Source organism: Homalodisca vitripennis, chromosome 6, assembly GCF_021130785.1.
Source record: "Homalodisca vitripennis isolate AUS2020 chromosome 6, UT_GWSS_2.1, whole genome shotgun sequence".
Taxonomy (NCBI): Eukaryota; Metazoa; Arthropoda; class Insecta; order Hemiptera; family Cicadellidae; genus Homalodisca; species Homalodisca vitripennis.
The window spans coordinates 123,777,433-123,801,505 of NC_060212.1; the positions used below are offsets into that span (position 1 = coordinate 123,777,433).

At 32.7% G+C, this 24,073-nt stretch overlaps 2 protein-coding genes across 3 annotated transcripts in view; one reads left to right on the forward strand and one right to left on the reverse strand.

Moving 5' to 3' along the window:
- Positions 1-13,844, forward strand: part of LOC124364905 (transmembrane protein 268-like) — a 39,656-nt gene extending 25,812 nt beyond the window's left edge. The window contains exons 7-8 of the mRNA XM_046820712.1: positions 7,744-7,805; positions 13,715-13,844. Of these exons, the coding sequence (XP_046676668.1) occupies positions 7,744-7,793 (50 nt within the window). The 3' untranslated portion in view covers positions 7,794-7,805; positions 13,715-13,844. The remainder of the gene's footprint in view (positions 1-7,743; positions 7,806-13,714) is intronic.
- A 3,167-nt stretch (positions 13,845-17,011) lies between these two features.
- Positions 17,012-23,627, reverse strand: LOC124364906 (UPF0449 protein C19orf25 homolog). Of its 2 annotated transcripts, none has more exons than XM_046820713.1 (3): positions 23,529-23,627; positions 19,123-19,292; positions 17,012-17,744 (listed from the first exon to the last, which is right to left on the reverse strand). In XM_046820713.1, the coding sequence occupies exons 2-3, from the start codon at positions 19,238-19,240 to the stop codon at positions 17,539-17,541; spliced, it is 324 nt and encodes a 107-aa protein (XP_046676669.1). In that variant the 5' UTR covers positions 19,241-19,292; positions 23,529-23,627; the 3' UTR covers positions 17,012-17,538. The 2 variants fall into 2 exon arrangements, with proteins under 2 accessions (XP_046676669.1, XP_046676670.1); XM_046820714.1 differs by having other exon boundaries at positions 23,455-23,555.
- Between the last annotated feature and the right edge of the window lie 446 nt (positions 23,628-24,073).

The window sequence follows — 24,073 nt, forward strand, 5'->3', positions numbered from 1 at the left end:
AGCCTAAATGATCAGCTCAAACAGCAGGTCTACTTTTTCCATACACACAATCCTTCATGAACAGAGCACTCAAAGTGCGATGATTCCAACACAAACAGCTTCAAGATCCAGAGAGTTCACTTCAAAATTATTTGTCAACAGGAAGCTCATCCAATATTACTATGAGGAAAAAATAAAGAAAAAACAAACAAACCATATGAGTTATATCCCTTCAAACTGCTAAATTTGTTGCCAGTCAAATTCAATAGCCAGCCCATTTCTTTTAAAAACCCTCAGACATCAAACATACTTGGTTTGGACAAGGTGGACTTAGAAACTAAAAACTGTCGAGAGCAACTTATTATCTGTTAAACAAGGGGACATTCTCCTTGAAGAAAGGGCCACCCTTCACTGCAACAAAGTTAGAACCATCAGAAACAATAGAAGAATTTTACAACAGAAACATTGAAACATTTAAGGCTAATAGTTCAAGAAACCACCCAATAACAACACTTCTTCTTTTTTAGTTACGTGTCTGCCACAGACTGAAGAGAACGTAACCTCTGGCAAAGTTGCTACCAGAAAGACAAACTTGACTATACTGCACCAGAATGTTGATAGACTTAAAAATAAAATAGACATAGTAAACCATCTCTTGCAAACGACAGAACCTGACTTGCTAATTTTAACAGAACATGGATTAAAGAAAAACCAGCTACACAATACTAACCTCCTTAATTACACCTTAATTACAGAATTCAGTCGACTACATCACATAAAAGGTGGGGTTGCGATTTTCTGTAAAGATTCTTTAAAAAACATTCGTTGAACCTGTTTCTATTGAAGACATAAGTGTGGAAATGGTCTGTGAAATAACCATGATGGTAGTAAAAATACAAAAACAACGTATCTATATAGTTGGCACTTACAGAAACAAAGGTAATTTGGAAGAATCCCTTGAAATAATTTCACAAGCTTGGAAGTGATACCAACATGGAGTTGCCCAGTCGTAGTTATGGGGGACATAAATATTAACTGTCTAATTCCTGAACGGGATGGCATCAAGCTTGAAGAAATGTTGAGAAGCCACAATATGACCAGAATGTCACTTCCTCCTACGCGAATAACACCAACATCACAGACATCTATCGACCTGTGTTTGCACCAACTTGGAAGAGATGAAGATATCTGTTCAAGTGCTAGATGTAGGTATCTCTGACCACACAGCTCAGTTCTGTAAAGTAGTTTGCCAACAATTTGAAACAAAGAACACACCCGTTTCTGTAAGGCGAAATTTCTCTGAAAATAATTTGTTAGCAATCAAGGCAAGGTTTAGGTCAGGAATCGTGGGATGATGTACTTGAAGCCCCAGATATTGACTCTGCCTACAACCTTTTTCAGTAAAACAGTAACTATGATAATAAGCCATGTCTGTCCTCTAAAACGATCAAGAGTGAAGAAAAAAAAAGAAGAATAAAATTACAGATGAAGAGGCAGAGAGAGACTGAGGAAGGACTTCCAAAGAGCCCAGACACTCTACAACACTACTGGAAATTTAGATTATAAGCAACAAAACCGCCTGCAAAAAGAAAGCTTATGATTTAAGGCTTAAAGAATTAAGGCGTAAAGAAAATATCTTCCCAAATTGCTCGCTCTGATAACAAGACCAAGACCTTATGGGAAATAGTGAATGGTGAAAGGAAAGCAAAAACACACCAAAATCCAAAGCAACTTATAATTCCAGATAGAGAGAAAATCACTGACCCAAAAAACCATTGCAGATTATTTTAATTTAACATTCACCACTGCAGCTAAAAATGCTTTGGCTACAAATCCAAGACAATGCTTCACTACAATTACACACAACTACGGTGCTCCACCTCTGACACTTAATCATTCCACAGTAGAAGAAGTGAAAAAAGTAATTTCCTCCTTAAAAACCAAAACATCATCTGGAATTGATTGAAGTGTCTTCAAAGCTAATAAAGGTGTGCAGTGAGGAACTTGCTGGACCACTAACCCAACTTATTAATAAGTCATTTGAAGAAGGAAAGTTCCCAAACTAGACTAAAATTGGCCAAAGTAATACCTCTTTTCAAACATGGCATTACCACAGAGGCAAGCAATTACCGCCCTATTTCCCTGATTTCAACGTTTTCTAAGGTGTTTGAAAAAGCCAGTACTCTCTCGCCTCATGAACCATGTTGTAGAACATGGCATGCTTACAAATCATCAACATGGTTTTATAATAAAGGGCCGATCCACAACAACTGCTATTACTAGTTTTGGTGGAGTTTATTGTGGATCAACTTGAAGCTGGCAACACAACAACTGCAGTACTATTAGACTTCACCAAAGCTTTCGATTGTCTTGACCACAACCAACTCCTTAAGAAGCTGGAAGCATTTGGGATTTTTGGAACAGCAGCAAGATGGTTTAAAAGTTATCTGACAGACAGGCAACAGGTGGGTTGACTTGGTGTGCACAGACAGAGTAACGTCCCGTTCAATAAGATCTAGCCCTTTACTAATACCAAGTGGCGTACCCCAAGGTTCAGTTCTGGGGCTTGTCTTATTTGTTCTTTTTACTAACGATCTCCCGGGTTACTTGGAAGAATTTTCAAAAACCATTATGTATGCAGATGATACGGTTCTACTTTTAGGTAATAAACATCCTGAATTGCTGGAAGTCTCTTCATACACAGCAACGAACATGGCTGTTCAGTATTGCCATAGTAACAACTTGGTAGTCAATGAAGCCAAGACGCAACAACTGGTCTTTGGAAGAGGAAAGAACGATTTTGGACCATTGCCAAACATTGACACTGTGGAAGAAGCCAAGTATCTGGGGATCGTAATGGGACAATGGAATGAAATGGACACCTCATGTGGACAACCTCTGTAGCAAACTAAGCTCTGGACTTTATGTTGTTCGTCGAATAAAATCGATAAGTGGATGTCACAGTTGCAATTACTGCATACTATGCACTCTTTGAAGCACACCTCCGATATGGTCTCACTGTTTGGGGAAATCAAGTGTAGCCAACTTACAAAGACCCTTGACTCTACAGAAAAAAATGTATCAGGATACTGGCAGGCCTGCAGCCTAGAGACAGTTGTAGAACATCTTTTGTTGAGCTGTCAATCCTCACTGTGGTTTCATTGTACATCTTAGAAACAGTAATTGTATGCTCATGAAAATGGCCTTGACCAGAGGCATTGATTTATATTCTTACAACACTCGTCGAGCAGCAGATTTTACACTACCAGAACACCATTCAGCATTATTTGAAGAGAAGCCTTCATATATGGGTGCAAAAGCTGTTCAACTCCCTACCTACCGACATTAAGACAGAACAAAACCCCAAGAAAATGCTGATAAAGATGGCTCCTCCAACATCCTTTCTACTCAATTGACGAGTTTTTAAACTGGAGAGCTTTGAACATCAACCAGTGACTGGACTATATCATTTACAAAGCTTTGATTTGTAAATTGTTTTATAAAATTTTGATTTGTATAATTACCTTTTTTATGACTCTCTTACTGTTCTCAAAGAATATGTAAAATAAAAGTATATTGTCTATATTGTCTATTGTCTATCCAAGATAGCATTTAGCCAATTTCAGATGTCAATAGTAAAGTGAGGAGGAGCGCAATCTTAATAATGTCTTAGCAGTGTATAGGGTCGAACACATCCAAAATTTGAGGCAAATTGTGTTGCAAAAAGTCAAGATACATAACTCCAGTTAAACTTCCCTGAAAAATGTGAGAAACAATCACCAATCACCACTGCCCAAACAATACTAAATCTTCTCTGAAATGACTGCAGCTTTTGGGTTTTCAGTATTCCACAAGTGCATATTGTGAAAGTTAAATACCCCTTGTCTTGTAAAAAGAGCTTTGTCGGTCCATTAGTTTTTTGAAAAAATTATATTGTTCAATGTCTGAATTTAATAAATAGTGAAAAAAGTCTCGTCTAACAGCATAATCATTAAGTTCAAGGCCATGCATTTTTGTAAAATTATAAGGATAGAATTTATTCTTCTGTAAAACATTCAAAATTGAACTTTTACTCATGCCGGTATTACCTGCAAGATCCATAGTACTAATCTCCGGGTGTTGTCTAACTCTGTCCAATATTTGTTTTTCTGTGTTCAAATCCAATGATGCTGCCCCCAACTCACTCTGATCTTTGTGCATAGATGCACATTCTACCAAACGCTGATGCAGTCTTGTAAATACTTGTGTACTGGGAACTCGCTGAACAGGATATCAGATAGTGTACTCCCTTTGAGCTGCACTAGCATTGCCATCACAGAAACCATACACAAAATATATTTCTGCATATTCCTGATTTGTGTACACAATATACTGAAATCACTGCCAAATAGTAAATGACCCAAATCCACTACAAATAAAAATTATCCAAACCAAATATATCACTGATGTCGCACCTATCCCATGATAAGATGGGATAGTCAGATATGGTTAAGTAAGGCTAGCTATTCTTGTTTGTTGTAATTACTACCTAGATATTTTATTTTAATCAGAATATAACTGTAAACTATGTCTCAATTTCAATGTAAGTTGTGACGCTAAAAATATCTAAAACCATTTATGTTCTGCTTGCGAAATTTTGATCATATCGAGTTTTACACTATTGAAACTCACATAACTGTACTTAAATAAAACAATGTATCATACTTTCTGAAAGCTTAGGTTTTGAAGCAGTTTCTATGACATTTGCAAGTCTGTAGCATTTTTTGTAATTAATTTTGAATGTCATCTTTTTTTTAATAAAAAAAAATGTTTACTTCTTAGTTTAAGTCGATTTAATTAATATGTTTGGTGATTCAGGCCCATTAAAGCTATCCATATTTACTCAAAATTTAATGTTAGAATACAATGGTAGTAATAAAATTTGAGAAATGTGTCAAAATTTCATAGTAATTTTACAATTTTGGCAAAATGTTCATTTTTTATTAAAAAACTAAAATAGTTTTTTGTATTTGAGTCACATTTATGTTGTATTATAAGCCATAAAATATTTTAACACTAGGTCAAAGCCACCCTGTATGGATGAATAACTTTAATTACAAATACAAAGTGTTGTACAGTAAATAGTGTCAACAAGTAAATTGAATCCAAACTTAAGAATATATAACCTTGTTTTTTATGAAATCTTCATTGAACTTTATAAATTCAATGTTGTTTATTTAATTATTAATATAATCTGACTATATTAGTTTTGTTTCCATTTACTTAATAAGTCTGAGGTCTCACTCTATTGTAACAGTTTTTACCGCCAGTGTTATGGCTATAGATTTCACTATGCATTTTAACATCACTATAATAATCGTATAAATATATAGTAATACTTTGAAAAAACTTTGTTTAATTCTCACTCCATATTTATGGTTATTAATTGAAAAACAGGTAAGTTGTTGGTATTTTGTTTGATTTAGGAGTTTACAATTTGTGGTTTGGATAAATTTGGAAAGAGCCTGATTCTAATGAGCCATTTTGAAAATTCGATTAAAAAGTTGACATAACAATTAATTTGCAACTATTTATGATTAAAAATCAGTGTTATTAGCATAAATAGATGTCATCGGTCGAAACAATTGGTGACATCATATAAATGAAGAAGGATGATCATTAATGAAAAATAAAGAAAAGGAGATTCAATATAGACTTGAGGAACTCCTGTAAAGAAGTAAACATTTAAAAAGTACATGCAAAATGTAGACCAAATGTGGATACACTGATCACAGTTAACACTTGTAGATGGATTTGACCAAAACAAAATAATACACTTCCACAAGTGTTATGCAATTGAAGTTTATTTGTGGAAATTCATTAAATTCCATCGGTGAAGCTCAAAGTGCAACAGATACCCAATTCTTAAACTAACCACGGTTTAAGTTGGGCATTCATAGGACATGTAACTTCCTGTTGATAGGGGTAGGTACCTAAAGTTGATTAGAATGTTTTAATTGTATAATTGGAGAAAACTAGACTGATGGAGAAGGTTAAGCCAAGACCCACCCCTTAAGGCTGTTTATCATGTGATCCTGATGATTACAAATAAGGAAGTGTTACTAAGGGAGTATAGATAACTTCATTGATCTTTCTCACGATCTTACTGAATTTGAGTGCACAAACTGCCTAAGATTAGAAACAAAAAAAAGAGCTGAATGCATCTTGGCAAAAAACATATCCACATAACAAGTGTAGTATATTCAAGAAGGTCCTAATGGTTTATACACTGGAAGGGTAATGTTTGATGGTGAGGGAAGAGGCAATTGCTATGCACGATTCATTACTCAGCATGATTTGCAATCATTTATATGTGTACTCTTTATGGAACGAAAAATTGACAACATGGTCTTTGTCACACTAGACAACCAGGCTGCACAGCTAGTCATGTGACCGGTCACCAATCTTGTCACTGGAAAACATCTTTTATATGATTTATTAGGCAGCCAGATTGTAGTCGCTGAGCCCCGTAACCAATGGTAGTGGAGCGTGGTTGTCAGCCAAATGGAGCTTAGTACTAAGCAACAAGTAGCACAGCCAGTCGGTCACATAATGCTGTACTATGCACAACAGGACTACAAGTACTCTTGTCATACATGCATAAATTCTTACTATATCATCGTTTTAACTCAAAAACTTGAATGCGACATCTGAAGATAATTTAAAATGCAGAAGGTATATGATTGGAGCCAATTTTTTGAAATTCTTTTTGTACAAGCCCGAGGCCTTAATAGTTGTTAAAGAGTTTTGCCGTTGATATGTAAAAGCTAATATTTTAAACTAAGTAAAATTTGTATTTGTCTAAGATGCACATTTGTTCTGCATATGTGATAGCACATCACAAATTTATATCAAAAGGATTTGAAAGAAGGCAAATACATCTGGAGCTGACCACGAAATAAGGTTCCTGTAATTGTTCTCAGAAAGCCTAAGAAGCAACTTGCGATGAAGTATATATAATGGAGCTGAAATTAACAAACAAATCCAAAAATAGTATTTGCTAATGTTAAATAAAAGATAAAAATATCAAAATCAACTCTGCCTAACGTAAAAGTTTCACCATATGGCATAGTTTGTGTTGGAATCAAGATATTCAGGTATGAATTTCCTGTACCTAAACTTATTCAACTCTCCATTTGATCTTGAGAAGCTTAGGAGTTATTTTAAGGCTAGTCGTCTCAGAGAAAAATATAGAATATGCAAAACTCGTTATAACAAGCAGGATAACTGTGAGTCTGTCTGAACATCCACCAACTTATACATTCCTCTATTTATGTAATCAGAATTCGAAGAGGTCAATGACTCTCTGAAATTGAGTATCAGGTTTCTGTCTTGTTTATAGACCCTATAGTAAATACAATCAGTTAATAAGGTAATATACGCATAAGAGAAATGATTTTGCTAAGTATTTAAATGTAGGTATTACATGGTTGAACAAATTTTATTCATAAATAGAAAACATGTTTTATATCTACGAATGTCATGTGAACAAACTGCTAGGAATCTTTTTTAAGAAAACTGTGAGAAACAATTTTGGTACAGATGTATACAAATTCTTTATTTAAACTCATAGTACAATCATTTTTGTAGAATTTTTAACTGGATATTACCTAATTCATCAATCAAATACGAGTAGATTCAAATAGTGGATAGGATTTCCATTCTTATTATTTGCTAACTTATATTTTAGTCTCACTTGTTGATAATGTGTAATGTCCACTTTAGGTCCTTATGTAACTCCTTACCATGCTGCCATGTTCGAACTTGCTTGCTAAGGGGATCAGAAGGTCAGTTGTGTATTCATACATGTTTTTGATAAATAATTATATTATCTGAATCAGGCATGCAAAAACAGTTAGCCTTATTGAACCCAATGTAGAATAGTTTACATGACAGAGATGGTACCTGCCATCCTTCCTCATGGGTTCTCAACACTTACTAATTTGTTTCATTATTTTAAAATTTTTCTCTTAGTGAAACACCATTTTCCATAATAATATTGAATGGTGTACATGTAGATGGACTTTCTTACAAACATTTGTTAATGTATTTTAATTTAAATACTTGATAAGAGTAATCTTAACCTGCTAATTAATTTATAAGTTTAATGTTAGTATAATATAAAAATATTAATCCAATCAACCAATGGCAACACCCAAGAAGCACAATATGTTGATACAAACCATGAATATTGTCAGTGATCGTTACCGACATATTTCGTATCATGTAATCAACTATGAATATTTAAATCAACCATTGGTTATACAATTTTGGTTGATTCCTATACAATAGAGTACTATAAATGAATTATTATTGCTTACAGAAAAAAATAAATGCATGAAATTAAACCACAATCTTTTGGCTATTCTTCCTTGGTAAATTGGTCCTTATGGTTCTATATCACTTCTTTATTTCTGTTATTTTCTATGTGTTCCATGATGGAAATAAATGTGTTGCCCTCTTAATCTGTTAAAATAAAATAAACTTTTAGACATTTTTATTAGACTACATAGTCGTTATTTTTGGTCCCTTTCCTGAAATTTGGGAATTATCACAAAATTTACAAATAGCAACCTCTATCCTCTTAACTATCAAATGAAAGAACTTTTATTTTGCCACCATACAAAAAGGGGTAGCTGATATAATTCAAGTAAATTTACTTTCCTTTATAAGATTATCTATTAGATCAACGAAAATAAAACAAAGTGCTTTAGGATAACTCCATTAAATAAATTAAAATTTGCTTTGGTGTATTTTTTTTTATTTTTGTCCCTTTTCAGTCAATGGGTGGGAGATTATTAGGCAACTCGATAGAAACTCTCCATCCATAACTTTACTTTAAATAACAATTAAAAATTGAAAAATGTATATAAAGTTCTAATTTGAACCAATAACAATTACCTTCACTCTCTATACCTTAGAGTTAAGGTTATAATTGAAAGGTCGCTGACTCAGTTTCCAAGAAGGCCAATTAAAATTATCTAGTGGGTTTGGAATGTTTCCCCTTAAAACATTTGGTGTACTTGATTGGTGATGTAATTAGTGGTACTTTGGTGTGATTAAAATTATTCTTTATTTTTAAGTAGCACTCAGTTGGAAGGAAAATGTTATCTACACATTAACATTAACTTTAGTTATGTAGTAGATTTTTCAAAAGTATTAAATTTGAATGAATTTTAACTGTTATTCTAATAAATTTTTATTTTAGTATAAACTAAAGTATGAGATTCCAAACATTCCAAACACCCACTATTTTGTATGGGCAATAATAACAGTTTCTTATAAAGTTTAAAATTTGTTCTGTTCTTTAGTTGAAAACGTTGTAAAATATAGGTTGTTATTTTACAACTTTTTCAACCTCCCATTTCAGAAAAAGGGACAACAATGGAAAAAAAACTTAAAAACAAATTTAGAAACTAATAAATATCTTGGCTTTCAATATTTTATTGTCAAAATACACCGAGAGGGAGGTGGGCTACTTTATTTCTAGCCTGCATAAACACTTACTGTTTATTCAGCACTGCTTTTTTTACTTAATTTAATCTCTTTCATTAATAAGTGTAGTTTAGTGCTGTAATCTTGCAGTAGTGGTAGCGTTATAGTTAGTTTTATTGGGTTCACTCTATTTGTGCATGTTTAATAAAAAGTTGTATGCATGTTTTGCACGTTAAAATAAGAGGTTGATGTTTAGAGTGTAAAAGAGATTAAGGTATACATGAAATTGACAGACCTATTATTTTTATTGCATTCACTACAGTTTTAAAAACATGGTTGGTCATCTTTTTCTCAATTCAGCATTTCTTACCTGTATTTGACAGGACTTCATACAGAATGTACACAATGGACATTATTTCTCTGATTCTTTGAGTTCCCATTGAGTATAATCTAGTTTAGTAGTCAAAATCAAATAAATGCTTCTGTATGTCCAAACCGAGTTCGGACAGTTGATGATATCGCTCATTGTTTGGATTCATACAGCAAATCCATTGTTGACAGGTTGATTACATTAAGAATTTTTGTCTGTTATGGATTTTTATTAACTGATTATGTAAAACTTTAAAATAACAGTTTATATATAACATCTCCTATATATAACTCCTATATATATCTCCTATATATAACTCCTATATATATCTCCTATATATATAACAGTATATTGTTTTTTGTATTTTAGTGAGCAGTTACAAAAATAAATTATCATGATGATGAAAAGACTACTTTATATCAAGAGTATAATTTAAAATGAATGCACTGGAACTTTAACAAGTTAGACTACATCAAAAGTACAAATTCCATGATATCTTTGGATATCATATAAAATTCAGTGCAAAAAAATGTATATAATCAAGAAGCATTTTGGTTTGTTTTTATCGCCTCGGAGAAACTGACAGGACAGGTGGCTATACTAGTATCCACCTAGGTTTTAACTCTATAAGAAAAATGTTAAACTTAAAATTCTTTTACACCCTTATTTTAAGTTGTAGTTATTTGGGATGTCTCATTTTAAAGATATGATTATTACGCATGCAAACACTTTTTAGGTTTGTCGATGTTTTATTGGTTATCGGTGATTTAAAAAAAACTAAACTATTTTGTATTTTTTGTTTAAATATTATAAAAGTATACACTTTACAACAAAAACCAAAAAGTATTTGGATGCATACTAATCATATCTTTAAAATTATATATCTCCTATAGTTTTACAAACAAAAATAAGTTTTATGTCATTCTTATTGGGTAAAACTGAAGGTTGATTTTCTACAGCCAGCTCTCAAATCTTAAATTCATATGATGCAGAAGTTAATAACCCCAGTGTGACATTCAGGTACAGGTGATACTTTCTTTTAAGACATGACACTTTAATACAGGTTTTAACATTAGTACCAAAGTGGAAAAATCATCTAAGATTCTATTCTAGTCAACGTTTCTCTACTGCCACTTACGAGAACCATACAGTACTCGTAATTGGGAGTATCTCATGAGCAAAATCTTGTCTAGTGTTTCACTAACCACTGTACAGACTAGGTGATTTTGTGATTATGCAGTTTAAGTGGATCAGTGATCCAAGAATTAAACACGATCATGGCCTTGCACAGTCCCAAAGAAGTGAATTATATATTTCCTGTCACACTTGGCCATTCCAGCCATTACTAATTTGCACGTGTCGTACTGCTGTTTTGAATATCGAGGAGACTATCAAATAATCCTGGTAGGCCAGTTTATTATATGTTCTTCCTGTACTGAGTAAATGGGCCTCCGGGCATTAATTGTATTGAATAGTAAATGTGACCACCAGACCTGGGACTTTTTTTTTCCTTTGGATATTGGGGTGGATTCCTAGATCCTCACACGTCAACCTGAGCTTATTGTGTGCCCCTTTGATGTTAGAGGGGGTAAGCCTATCTTCGTGCCCTTAATTTAGGCTAAGAAGCTTTTCCCCGATACTAGCATCTGGTTCGTCGCCTGGTTGTTTATCACCGAAAAGAGCCCTTCTCCTTGCTCCCAGTCTCTCACAGTCCAGTATTATGTGTTTTGCAGTCTCTTCAGACTTATTGCAGAGTCTACACTCCGAGTCCTCATTTCGTAAACCTAGAGTGTTTAGGTGTTTCCTGAAGTGGCCGTGTCCAGTGATCAAGGCAATCACTTGCTTAACCCGATCCCTCCCCAGCCCCATCAGCCATCTGGTGAATCCGGAGCTAGAATCGGCAAGCAGTCTTTTGCCGAGTGCTTGTCCTTGGTGACTCTGCCACCGCAAGCGGTGTGTCTTCCTGGACCATTTGTTTATACTTTGATAAGCGGCTGACTTGCTTATACCACAACTCGGTTCTGGACCGGTGTATGGCATGCTTGCTCCGCTTTTGGCAAGCCTGTCGGCGCATTCGTTGCCACCTATGCCTGTGTGGCCCGGTACCCAACCAAGACGCACACAGTTGCGTGATCCAAGCTTGCAGAGAGTGTTAAAAGCACTCCCACACAAGCTTGGATGAAATGCTGTTGGAGTCAAGAGCTTTAAGAGCTGCCTGACTGTCTGACATTATACAGATGTATCATTTCCTGGTACCTTCTGGTGAGGCCTAGGTTGGCACAGGCTAGGATACCATAGATTTCGGCTTGAAATATGGAGCAGTTCCGACCCAAACTGCCGCTAAGGGCAGTTCTAGGGGATTGACTAAACACTCCATATCCAGTTCTACCCTTAATAAGCGAGCCATCCGTGTACCAGACAAAGCTCTTTCTTATTGTTGGGGATGTTGTCTTGCGATTTCCACTTCATCTCTGGAGTAGAAGTCAACAGAGAATGGCTTATTGAATACGAACTCCGTTCTCATTGTGTCGGAGACCATTTCGAGAATAGCGCTTGGGTTTACAGCTTCAGTGATGGCGCCATGGCTCGCGTTAAGACGCGCCATTCCTCCACAAGCCAGCAACCATCAGCCGATAAGCTGACTTACGCGCTTCAGCTTTTTATATGAACATCAAGAGGTAGAAGTCCTAAAAGCCACCTCGAGGGTCGCTGAGGGGACTGCTCCTGAATGCTCCGTTACAAAGATTGTGCCAAGCCTTTGTAAGCTTTCAAGCTTGGCTTTGGCAGTTACCTGATTCACCTTTGTCCACCAGACTAATGAACCATAAGTGATTTGAGGCCTTACAACTGCTTTGTAAAGCCATAGTGCTATATGGGGTTTTACGGCCCCATGAGATTCCTGCAAGTCTCCTGGACGTCATGAGCGCCCACTTTGCTTTGTGCAGGATATTATTAAGATGATCATTCCACGTAAGCTTATGGTCTAGAGTCAGTCCTAAATATTTGACTGTCTTTTGACCACTCCAGCTGAGTGGATGCGAGTTTCAGCCTAGAAAGAGACTCTAGGTTTCTTTTTTCTAGTGAATGGTACAACTACTGTCTTAGAGGGATTTACTTTCAGTCCCTCTCCCTGACACCAGTTGTGTACATGTTGAAGGTTGGTATTCATGATATCAACAACAACATTTGTGTATTTTCCCTGTACCATAAGGACTATGTCGTCTGCATATCCTTGGACATAGATTCCGTTGTTAGTAAGGTCCTCAAGTAGACCATCTACTACTAGATTCCACAGTAGAGGTGACAGGATGCCACCTTGAGGACATCCCAGACCTGGACTTAGAGAATTAACATGTTATTGGATGGAAAAAATATAGAAAGCTTTGATTTTTTTTTTTTTTTCAAGAAATGAAACTGCGGTGGATAGTCACTGTTACTATCCTGGCTATCCTAAAGACAGTACATGACCAGTGTGCCACATATACCGTAGCTATAGATGTATATACTGTCAGGGACACGAAAATTAGCTGTGCAATGAGGCAAGTACACTGCTGATGTAAAGGAGGAAGCTGAAATTTGCAGTAAATAACATTTTACTTTCTTGGTAATTCTGATATTATATATTGACTATAAGTATTAAATAATATAATTCTTCAACTGAAATTAAATAATTCTTTTTAAAAATTCAGCATTGTTACCCATTTATTTATTGTCTGTCTAAACCTATGATGATCAACATAAAATTCCAATATATTTTAGGTGCCCTAGATAATAGGTTACGTTCTGTTTAAGATACAATATGTTCACAACAGTAGTACACTTTAAATACCTTGAAAATAATTAAATTAAAAATAAGAACTAATTTTTATACTAATTTGTAGTTGTTTTTAGATGTATTCTGCGGTCTGGGTCCTCCTGAAAAAGATCCACACTTCCAAATGGGCCTTATGTATTAACGGAGGTGCCTTCAACTTTCAACACACTGCAGTGCCTGTCTATACATAGCTTAAATATTTTACCTACATTTTTGGTAAAAAGCAATATATATATTTTTAGGAACTATAATGAACTGCTGGACTTAAATACTGAAAATGAATGGTTCACAGTTACCATAACAACTTTACCATAGATGTTTTTTGACATCTTTAAAGCATTCCACAAAATCATAAATAATCTTGTAGCATAGATAATAGTAAATATGTATTGTACCATTGTGAGTACTCTAAAAAAGATTCAATTTTAAAAATATGTGTTGTCTGCTTTTTTTAATGTATTTTATACAAACTTGCTTATTGTGTTGTAATATGTTGTGTGTAGTTCTACACATTTTTTGACAAGTTAGGTATATGTATTTGCTAAAGCCAACTGTCACAACAATTTAGTTATCTAAATGTGTGTTAAAGTATTACAATGTCTAGACCGGTGAAACAAATTACAAGAGTTACTGTAATTAAATTAATAAAATAGGATAAATATCACTTGAGTTGATATACAAAGCACCAAAGTTAGTACAGTAAAGTATTGATTATTCAAGCTGTCAGGGATTGACAACACTTTAACTGATTTTTAAAAACTGTGAAATTAGAAAGAAATATTGATAAAATAAACTACAGATTAATTTTAGGTGCGAAAACCGTTTTGAAATACCTGTAAAATACACAAGTAGCCAATAATTGTAAAACAATTTTTGGGTAACCTATGTTATAATACAATCTAATCTAATTTGAAATACACATAACCTTGAACTATCACAACTTTATTGTACTACGACTAAATATTGATTTTAAGCTTTATGTAAAATTCAAGTATTAATTAAGTATTTATAATAGTGATAATTGCAATATTTATGTATGTAACTCATTTATTTATTAAATTTGTATTATTTTACTGCTCTTCTCAAAGTTTTAAGTATTATTAGGTATTATTCATATACTCGGAACATACTGTCCAAAGATAACACAGTTGAACATTTGTTCTGTGGTAATATGATTGATTGAAATTTGTTGATATTTTGTATGTTGTTATCTGTGCCTAAACTGTGTTATTATTATTATTATAATGTTTGTTATTCATTAAAATTAAATAAATTTATTTTCTTCACATTCAAAAATCATTTATTTTATTTTTACCTCAATGTTAAAATACAATACTTAATTGAAATGATTCTGACAATAACAGAAACATAGTTTACACATGTATATATTTCGGCACTATATCCACTGTGAACTAATAAAGACAGCACAGTCGCCTCTCAACTTTTTATTGCTATTGCACAGCAACTACATATCATATTTCATATAAAATTAATTTTTCCAGTGCCATGGAGCCAAAAAGCAACATTATTCTGAAATCATAAAGATGGAGCTTATATTGGTATATTGGTTATTTAATTCATAGATATTACTTAATTTAAAATAATGCCTTACTTAATACAAAACATATTATAATGTGTCTGATGAAGACAGGCTTGCTATCGATAGGCCTCACAAAATAAAAGTATAATTAATTATTGGTTTGTGATTTTAAATTGAGTGATATATATATATATATATATATATATATATATATATATATATACAAATATTTTGAAAGTTTACATTACCAGCCAGAGGATTAAACATAACTCTCTTTTTTTATACTTGAAATTCTTATCCCCGTAGTACACCAGGAGTTTTTTGTCATTCTCGTCTTTTCATTAACGGTTTTCATTGGAAAACATTCATTAAATATTAACAAGAATTCTGACAAAAAAGCATTGCATTGCAATTGCAATTCTAGCAAAAGTTACTGCTAATATTATCAGATAGGTCCAAGACCCAATTTAGTTTTTTTTATTCTTGATTCAAAATTAAAGGCATTTATTGCAGAAAATATCTTTTACTTGTAAAAATTAATTATTTTTTAGTTTTCTCAGGTAACTGACTGGAAATAAACAGAACTATGATCTAACCACCCCATTTCAAAATTTATTTTGTTATTATCCACTATACATTTTATGCTTGAGAAAATATCTATGCATGACATTGTGACATCTGTAATTCTGGTTGGTGTCAAAAAATTATATAAAAACCCCATTTTGTGCCAGAATGTTCTAAAAAGTTTTAACACTATTAACATTTTCATTCAAAAAGTTGATATTAAAATCAGAAGCCACTAATACTCTGTTATTTCTATGTTGGCTAACCAAATCCAACCAATTCCATATTTTATTTTAAAAGATTTCTGAGGAATTTGATCAACAGTATTTAGCTGGATGTGGAGTTATATAAATAGACGCTATTAACATTATAATCAATTACATTTATAAAGTGACCTTCAAAATGAAAGTCAGCCTTGAAACATCTAGGGTTAATTTAAATACCACTAGTGAATTACAATACATATTCCAATAATTAATTTAATTTTGCGAGGCCTTTCTGAATCAAGGATTGCATCGTCAGGCAACTTCACAAATGAATAAATATTTCCAGTGCTCCAAGAATGAGCATTTCCATCTAGGGTTAATGTTTTCTTCAAATTTAATACCAGTTTTGACCGCATGATCCACCTCTAAGGGTTGTTTTTCTTACAAAGTAAGATGCAAATTTAAACCCCTTTAAGTATTTCAAAATTTTAATATTTGATTCATTTAGCTAATGTTCATTAAAGCAAATAATAAATATATCTTTCCCTTCATGTTTAAGACAAATTTTAAACATGATCCGCCGGCTGATGGATGGCCGACACACAACTCAGATGACTGATACATGACTTAGATGACCGATACACGACTCAGATGACCGATACATGACTCAGATGACCGATACACGACTCAGATGACCGATACACGACTCAGATGACCGATACACGACTCAGATGACCGATACACGACTCAGATGACCGATACACGACTCAGATGACCGATACACGACTCAGATGACCGATACACGACTCAGATGATTGACACACAACTCAGATGACCGATACACGACTCAGATGACCGATACATGACTCAGATGGCCGATACACGACTCAGATTCCCATGCACATTGCTAGCACTATAAATTGTTATTTTTACTTATTCACTTCTGATGACTATTATTATTAATAATAATTATTGTTGCTATTATCCATTATATTGAGAGGTATAGTAATTTTTAAGGGAGAGAGAGAGAGAGAGAGAGAGAGACATGATACATTCAAACAGTATAAAAATAACACAATTTGAATTTAATAACAAGTGTCTATAAAAAGCCTTACAATAACTTGAGACAAACATGAACAAAGATGACATATGTATAACAATTATTTTATATGAATAGTTGTTGGAAACTGAATATTAATTATATAATTCAAAACTAATGGGTTACAGTTACCATGGTGTTCCTATTAGAAGTGTTTGATGGGCCTACCTTTAAAACATGCTACAGTTATAAACAATACCTGTAGCTTTAATGGTTATAGGCACTCTAACCAATGACTCACTTCAAATACATTTTTAGTGTGCCATCTGTTTATATATTTAAATGTATTTTATACATGTTTTATTAGTATTTTGTAAAATATTGCTTGCATGCCTTTCCAATTGTAAAAATCTATAATGGCACAACACATTAAAGTTTTGCATATTATGGATGTGTATTAAGTATTTGTAAAAGTTATAGTTAAGTATTTAGTTTCAGAGGAAATGTAACTTTTAATTCTTGATTCCAAAAGTTATTTTGGATGAAATGTTACTAATCCAAAGCTCCAGCTACTTTATTTTTGATTGACTCCGTCATTTCCTGAAGTTCATCTCTGCTGTTCTGAAGCCTTGTTAGTTTTTCTCCAGTTTTGATGATTAAACCATTTAAATCTTGGTTGGCTCCAATGCATTCCTTGACTATTTCAAATTTTTCGTCCGTTTTTGTTCGTTCATCGAACATTCTTTTACATGACCCTTCTGTAACACAAATTATTAACATAGTAAGCAATGAAAAACATATTTTTTCTGTTTCTCCTACATATAGTGTAAGAAAAAGTAATATGATTGTCAAAAACTTTTAGTTTGGATTTTTAGTGGACAACCTAGTCAAATAAAATAGCACTTCTATCTTTATGTAGTATATCTTTAAGGTGGGGTGTTATTAAATCAATAGTCCAATCTTGATTAAATAAGGCATATGTACAGTTAGCGAGGATCTAGATACATTCTTCAATTTATTGGAGTTAGTTTTAATTTTTTAACTCTCTAAACCAAGTTTTTGGCATAAATTTCAAGATTTTTAAAACAACGCTTCAATCATGTCAATGCCTACTATGTCTAATAAATTGACATAGTCTACTTGGATGGGTGCACACCATGTAGTGTCATGTACACACAAGAATATTTGCACAGCATCATCTCGTGGTCCAATATCACTAGAAAAATCAATATGATTTCTCTACTAGGATTTCAGCACTTGCAATCAAGTTATAAAAATATTGTTTTTTTCTGTAAATTGAGCTACATGCAACAGCTGGTAATTCTGACCGTTTGAAAATAAAATAATAAAACAGTTAGTTATGGGTAGACCCTACTAAACCTTAATGAATTGAACACTATAATTTTGGATGATTGATAATTTGTTATAAAAAATTTTATTTTCATAACAATTTAGACAAGTGTATTTTTACACACACAAAAAAGTACAAACGATAATAATAATAATGCAGTCCAAGCGTAAAATATTAATGTAGCCATAGACGTATCCAGGAAGCTTGTGTTTTGGTGTGAGATTAAGCTATGCAGTGGCAGTGGCCATTTTAGTTCACGCAGCCTGCGTGAACTAAAATCGCTCAGGGTCTTTTTAGTGGTTTACCTATAGTCTTATTACTCAGGAAACATTTAGAAAAAATTATTATTAATACTGTAGTAGTGATTTTATATATATATAACATTTAAAAATGTTTTCTAGGTCTAGGTTTTTGTTTTCAATGCATTCTAATTTTGCATATATCTGATAGTTGTAATATTGATCAAAAGTGTGAATTATTCATAATGAAACGTTTCAAAATATACAATTTTAAATTAACTACTTTTGCGTTTTACAAATTTAAATGTAATTATTATTCTTACAAAAAGTAACAGATTATTAACTCGATAACACATGGATATTCTGACAATGACATGAATACAACAAAGTATGCAACATTTTAATCAAAGTGTAGACACAAACTACACTTGTGTGTGCCTGGCATTTTTTCATGTGGGTTTATGACATTAAGTTCTACTTTATAGCTCTTAAGATTTAAGTAGTTAACAACCTTAACTGTTTAACATAATTTGGTAGCTTATATACCTAGAAACACAGGATCATTATCATCAGCAGAATTGATGTCTTCAATCATCTGTTCGGTTTTTGGTGGTTTTGGTAACGGAGGTAGAGATAGATCACTTTTTTTCTTAAACATTTTCATTTCAGTTCACGATTTGTCTGCTTGCTAATGGACAAATGTTGACTTTAACTTCCTGTAATAAAAAATGTACTGAATAAGCATTTCCATACCACATCTAAACGGAACTAGTATTGCAATAGCATAGACAATCAATGTCTAGATTTGATATAAAACCCATTTTGAGGTAATCTGAGAATAAAAATAGGTCTTGTGTAAACTGTCATCGGTAAGATGAACAGGCCTTCAATGATATGTGACATTAATAACTGTGTAATTATTACTTAACATTTGATCAAGTTCATAGTGAAATACCTTTTGAAACAGAGACAAAAAGAAGTCAAGTAATTGTAGTTAATACAAGGTAAGGTAAGGTAAGGTGTTCTGCAATCAGTTTGGTGTGAAATTATGTTCCTTTGTCAGTCAATGTTTGGTGAATCCATTTTGGGTTGACTAACTTTAACATCTAATTTGATTAATAATTCTAATTTTATACATGGAAACATTTTAAATTAAATTCTTAACAAATTTTCGTTTAATTTTTAGATAACAGTTTTATTAATAGTGGGTGATGATGATTATCATTCCTGCCTGGCGAAGGTAATGTACAATCCAACTTCTTAAATTTAGAAGTATTAACCAAATTAGATGTTAAACATTTTCTAGTAAAAGAAGGTAATTTCATACCTAACTGATGGCAGAACAAAGTACCTTACTTAATGTACATAACATTAGCTGCTCACACCAAACTAGTGTGTACTCCAGTAGCAAACTATTTCTTAAAATAGGTCCCATTTATGTCCTATTCTGAAGATTTGCATATATGTAGTCATTTATAGTATAAATAACATATATTTGAAAAAATGAAGTTATGAGAAAATATCAAGCAATGAGAGAAAGAACTTTTTTAATCATTTTGGAATATAGCAGATTTTGGAAATCAAAAATTCTTATATTTGTGGTTTGATTAAAAAAAAATGAAGTGAAAAGGAGGCGCCCAAGAAAGGAAGGAAGTTTATTAAGAAAGGGTATGAATAAATATTTCTTAAAAACAGCTGAAGACATGTCTTTCCAAGTATGTCAACACTTCTTTTTGAAAACACTTGTTTTGTCTGAAGGTAGAGTTATTAGGGCTCTAAAAATACTTGAAGATGGTAAGTCACAAGGTAAGGATCTTCGTGGAGTTAAATGTGCATCTAGGAAAATACCAGAAGAAGATATTAAGTATAGATACATAGATAGATGTAATCATTAAGTATACTAATAGATTACATAGGTTCATTCCCATCTTACGTGAGCTATTACACAAGAATGCACAACGGAAACAGGAAGTATCTATGTGAGTCACAAGAAAAATGTTCTTGCTGTATAAGGAGAAATGTTTGGTAGAAGGAAAAACTCCGGTGAAGGAACATTATTATAGATTTATATTTAATACATAATTTAACTTGCATTTTTTGTTCCTAAAAAAGACACTTGCAAAAGATGTGATAATAATAATAATAATTCTTTATTGAACATATTCTTAGAGAACAGTACAATTTAAAAATTCATTTATCGTGTAAAATGGATGGTCTTGAAGCCAGAGTTTTAGTTTGTGTCCAAACTGCAGCCGGTCTCTCCTCTTCAGTTCTAGTGGGATGGCGTTCCACAGCTTTGCTCCGACATACGTTGGCTTCTTCTTCGTGGGCGATATTTTAAAAGTAAAAATTAATGATCCTGATCTACGACCAGAAGAAAAGGCAAAGTTTCAAACTGAACATGGACTTCATTTGAGGAAGACAGAGCTAGCGAGAGAGTGCATGAAAAATGATACAGAATTAGCAAAACAAAATCCAGACAACTATGTCTGCAGTGTGGATCTTCAAAAGACTCTCCCTTTCCCAGTCTTAACAGTATTAGATACATATTATAAAAGAAATTTATACTGTTACAACTTTGGTGTACATGATCTTGAAAAAGATAATGGGTTTTTCTGTGTGGAACGAAACCATAGGAGGCAGAGGATCTCAGGAAATTTCATCTTGTATTATAAAACATTTAAAATTACAGGCTGGAAACAAAAAGGAACTTACCATTTACAGTGATACTTGCACCGGACAAAACAGAAAAATAAAAGTGACCTTAGCATTGATGAGATTTGTCCAGAGCAACAAAACAAGCCTTGAGGTTATTGATCAGAAGTTTTTAGTGTCTGGGCACTCATTCTTGCCAAATGATTCAGACTTTGGATCTGTGGAACAAGCAGCTAAGGACAAGATAATCTACCTACCACAACACTGGTACGAAGTCATGAAAACTTGGATCTTTTCGACCAAAAATTTAGAAAACATTATTACCAGAAGAAAAACGAATACAGATAAAGTACCTGTAAACTGGTTGAAAATCCAGTGGATCAGGGTTGAGAAAGATTGTCCGTTTCAAGTGAAATACAAAGAAACTTTACAAGATTTTGTTGGTTTTGAGGTACTGGACTTAACTCCAAATAGTAATAAGAGGGGTAGACCAACTCTATCATTAAGCAATGTACCTTGGGAGAATCTTTATTCAAACAGCAAGCCAATAAGTGTGTTGAAAAAGCAAGACATGTTGGACCTCTTGCCTTTCATACCACCTTTGTACCATGAATTTTTCAGCAATTTAAAAACAACAGAAGTCCCAGATGAAGATAATAGACCATTACCTTGTGTTAAATAACAAAATATTTAAATTGAAATTATAAATAAGACATTGTACCACGGGCCTTCTTTCTTTTAATGAAAATAGATAATAGTGAATTCTCATTGTATTTAAGTTATTAAACAAATTTTATTAGTACAAAAATATATTTAGTAGACGTAGTATTAAGTTTTTATTTTTTTTGTGCTTATTTTTGTATATCTGGATTTTTAATTTTTAACTAAAAAAATTAAACTGTTCACATACTCAAAATGTTTAATTATCCAAACCTCAGAATTCCTGAGAATGAAAATGGCTTAAGTCCCTTTTTAGCTCAAACCAAAAGAATAATTTTCAAAAAGCAATATATTTGTTATCAGAAAATACAGTGGTATCTAGTTATAATTACAATATTGTGGAAGAAACAAAATCTTCATCCCATGTTTTTTATAGCTATTTTTAGAAAACACTCAATATCTCAAAAGCAACCGATGTGGACTTATGCTACTTTCATTCCGACCAGCTCATTTATCAGTAGTATACATTACATTGTAGTGAGTTAGTTAAATTTTTTAAATTTAACATGCTACCATGGAAACAAGTTACAGTAACATAATAACTCAACACATTATATTGTAATTGGTATTGACAAACAACAGCATTTCCCATATCTAGCGGCCAATACTCAAATAACATATAAACAATTTAAATTTTGTTTCAATTACTTTGAAAAAATAATGTTGAACAGAAATAAGTTATACACTTTTAAGATTGTATTATAGTAATGCTATGGTTTTTATATGTCAAAGAAGTATATGCATTTTAGATTATAGAAAATAATGCAACTTTCTTTTTATTAAATTTGGGTAGTTACAATTACTTAACACAGTAAAAATGTTTGACAGCATTTAAATCGTTCAAATTGACGATTGATATTATCGATCACTTGAGAGTTAGACACTTATTATACTGCAGATGAAAAAAAATGTAGTAACTTAAGTAAATTAGAGCTCTTTAGCTTTAATAGTTTTATAATTACGTTGTTTATTAAATACCAAGACGTGATCAAAAACTACTTTTTTGAGCCTGTTACTTATCCTTAAAACTGGCAAAGTCGAAATTTACGACTAAATTTTTTCCCACCGTGAGTATGGACTTATGCATATTTCAATTTGGGTGCATATTACTGTGTATTGTAGGCTATTATAAATTGGTTTTTAACTCTTAACATCTATCATTATGTTCATGGTAATTATTAAGAAATGCCTCACAGAGCATAAAAACATAAAACAAGTGTGTGTGTTGTGTATATATATATATATATATATATATATATAATTTAAAAAAATTACAGGATTTGAAATGGAATGACCTATATTCTAAAAATGTATTTAATTAAAAATTGTGGTATTATTCTTGTTGTTAATGTGTTATAGTTCTTATTGCATATAACATCGAAGTATTTATAATTGTTAAAATTTTAGGGTTAAAATCTTTGCAAAAACTCAAAATAGGTCTACCAGAATAGAAGTTACTTTATTGGCTTAATTTGTAAGGTTAATAACTCAATTTGACATAACCTCGCAACTGCCATGGAAACCAGATGCTGAATATTTGCTTAAACTACTCCATTAGTAGATGTTCAAATACATACTTTCTTTTATTGGATTTGGAGGAATTCCCCGTTTTCAGTTACAGTCACTTCTAGTCGAAGGGTAGTAGTAGTTCCATTCTTTTAAGTACAGTATTATTATTATTGTTTATTATACTCACACTGTCCCTAATTATATTAATTTTGTTTACAAAATACATTACTCGATTACTCCTATTGTGGCAGGCTTACGAAATTTACCGTGCTGCTTCGTTGGTCTCTATTGTGTGATTGCCTTATACTCATAATTATTTTTAATTTGATTCTTTTCATTTTAGTTTTATCGATGAGATAATTTAAGTTACATTACTTCTGTATTCAAATGTGATAAGATCAATGTAATTTTATTAGTTCAATACAATCTCGTTTTATGGTTTGGGTCAGTAACAGATTATAATGTATTTAGTGATGATTGTATAGGAATATTCTATTACTTCGGAATTTGTCATTTTGCCAGGGGCCCTTAAGCTAGTCTTCCCCAAAAAGAGAAGGAATCACGGCTGAAGAAACCCAGGACTGGACAGCTTATCCAGCCCGGAACAAATTAG

Excerpts from the sequence above, each read along its gene's own strand:
- LOC124364906 (XM_046820713.1), bottom strand. The coding sequence starts at position 19,240 with ATGAAAATGTTTAAGAAAAAAAGTGATCTATCTCTACCTCCGTTACCA. Across the intron at positions 17,745-19,122 it reads TAATGATCCTGTGTTTCTAG|AAGGGTCATGTAAAAGAATG; the intron begins GTATATAAGCTA and ends TTTGTGTTACAG.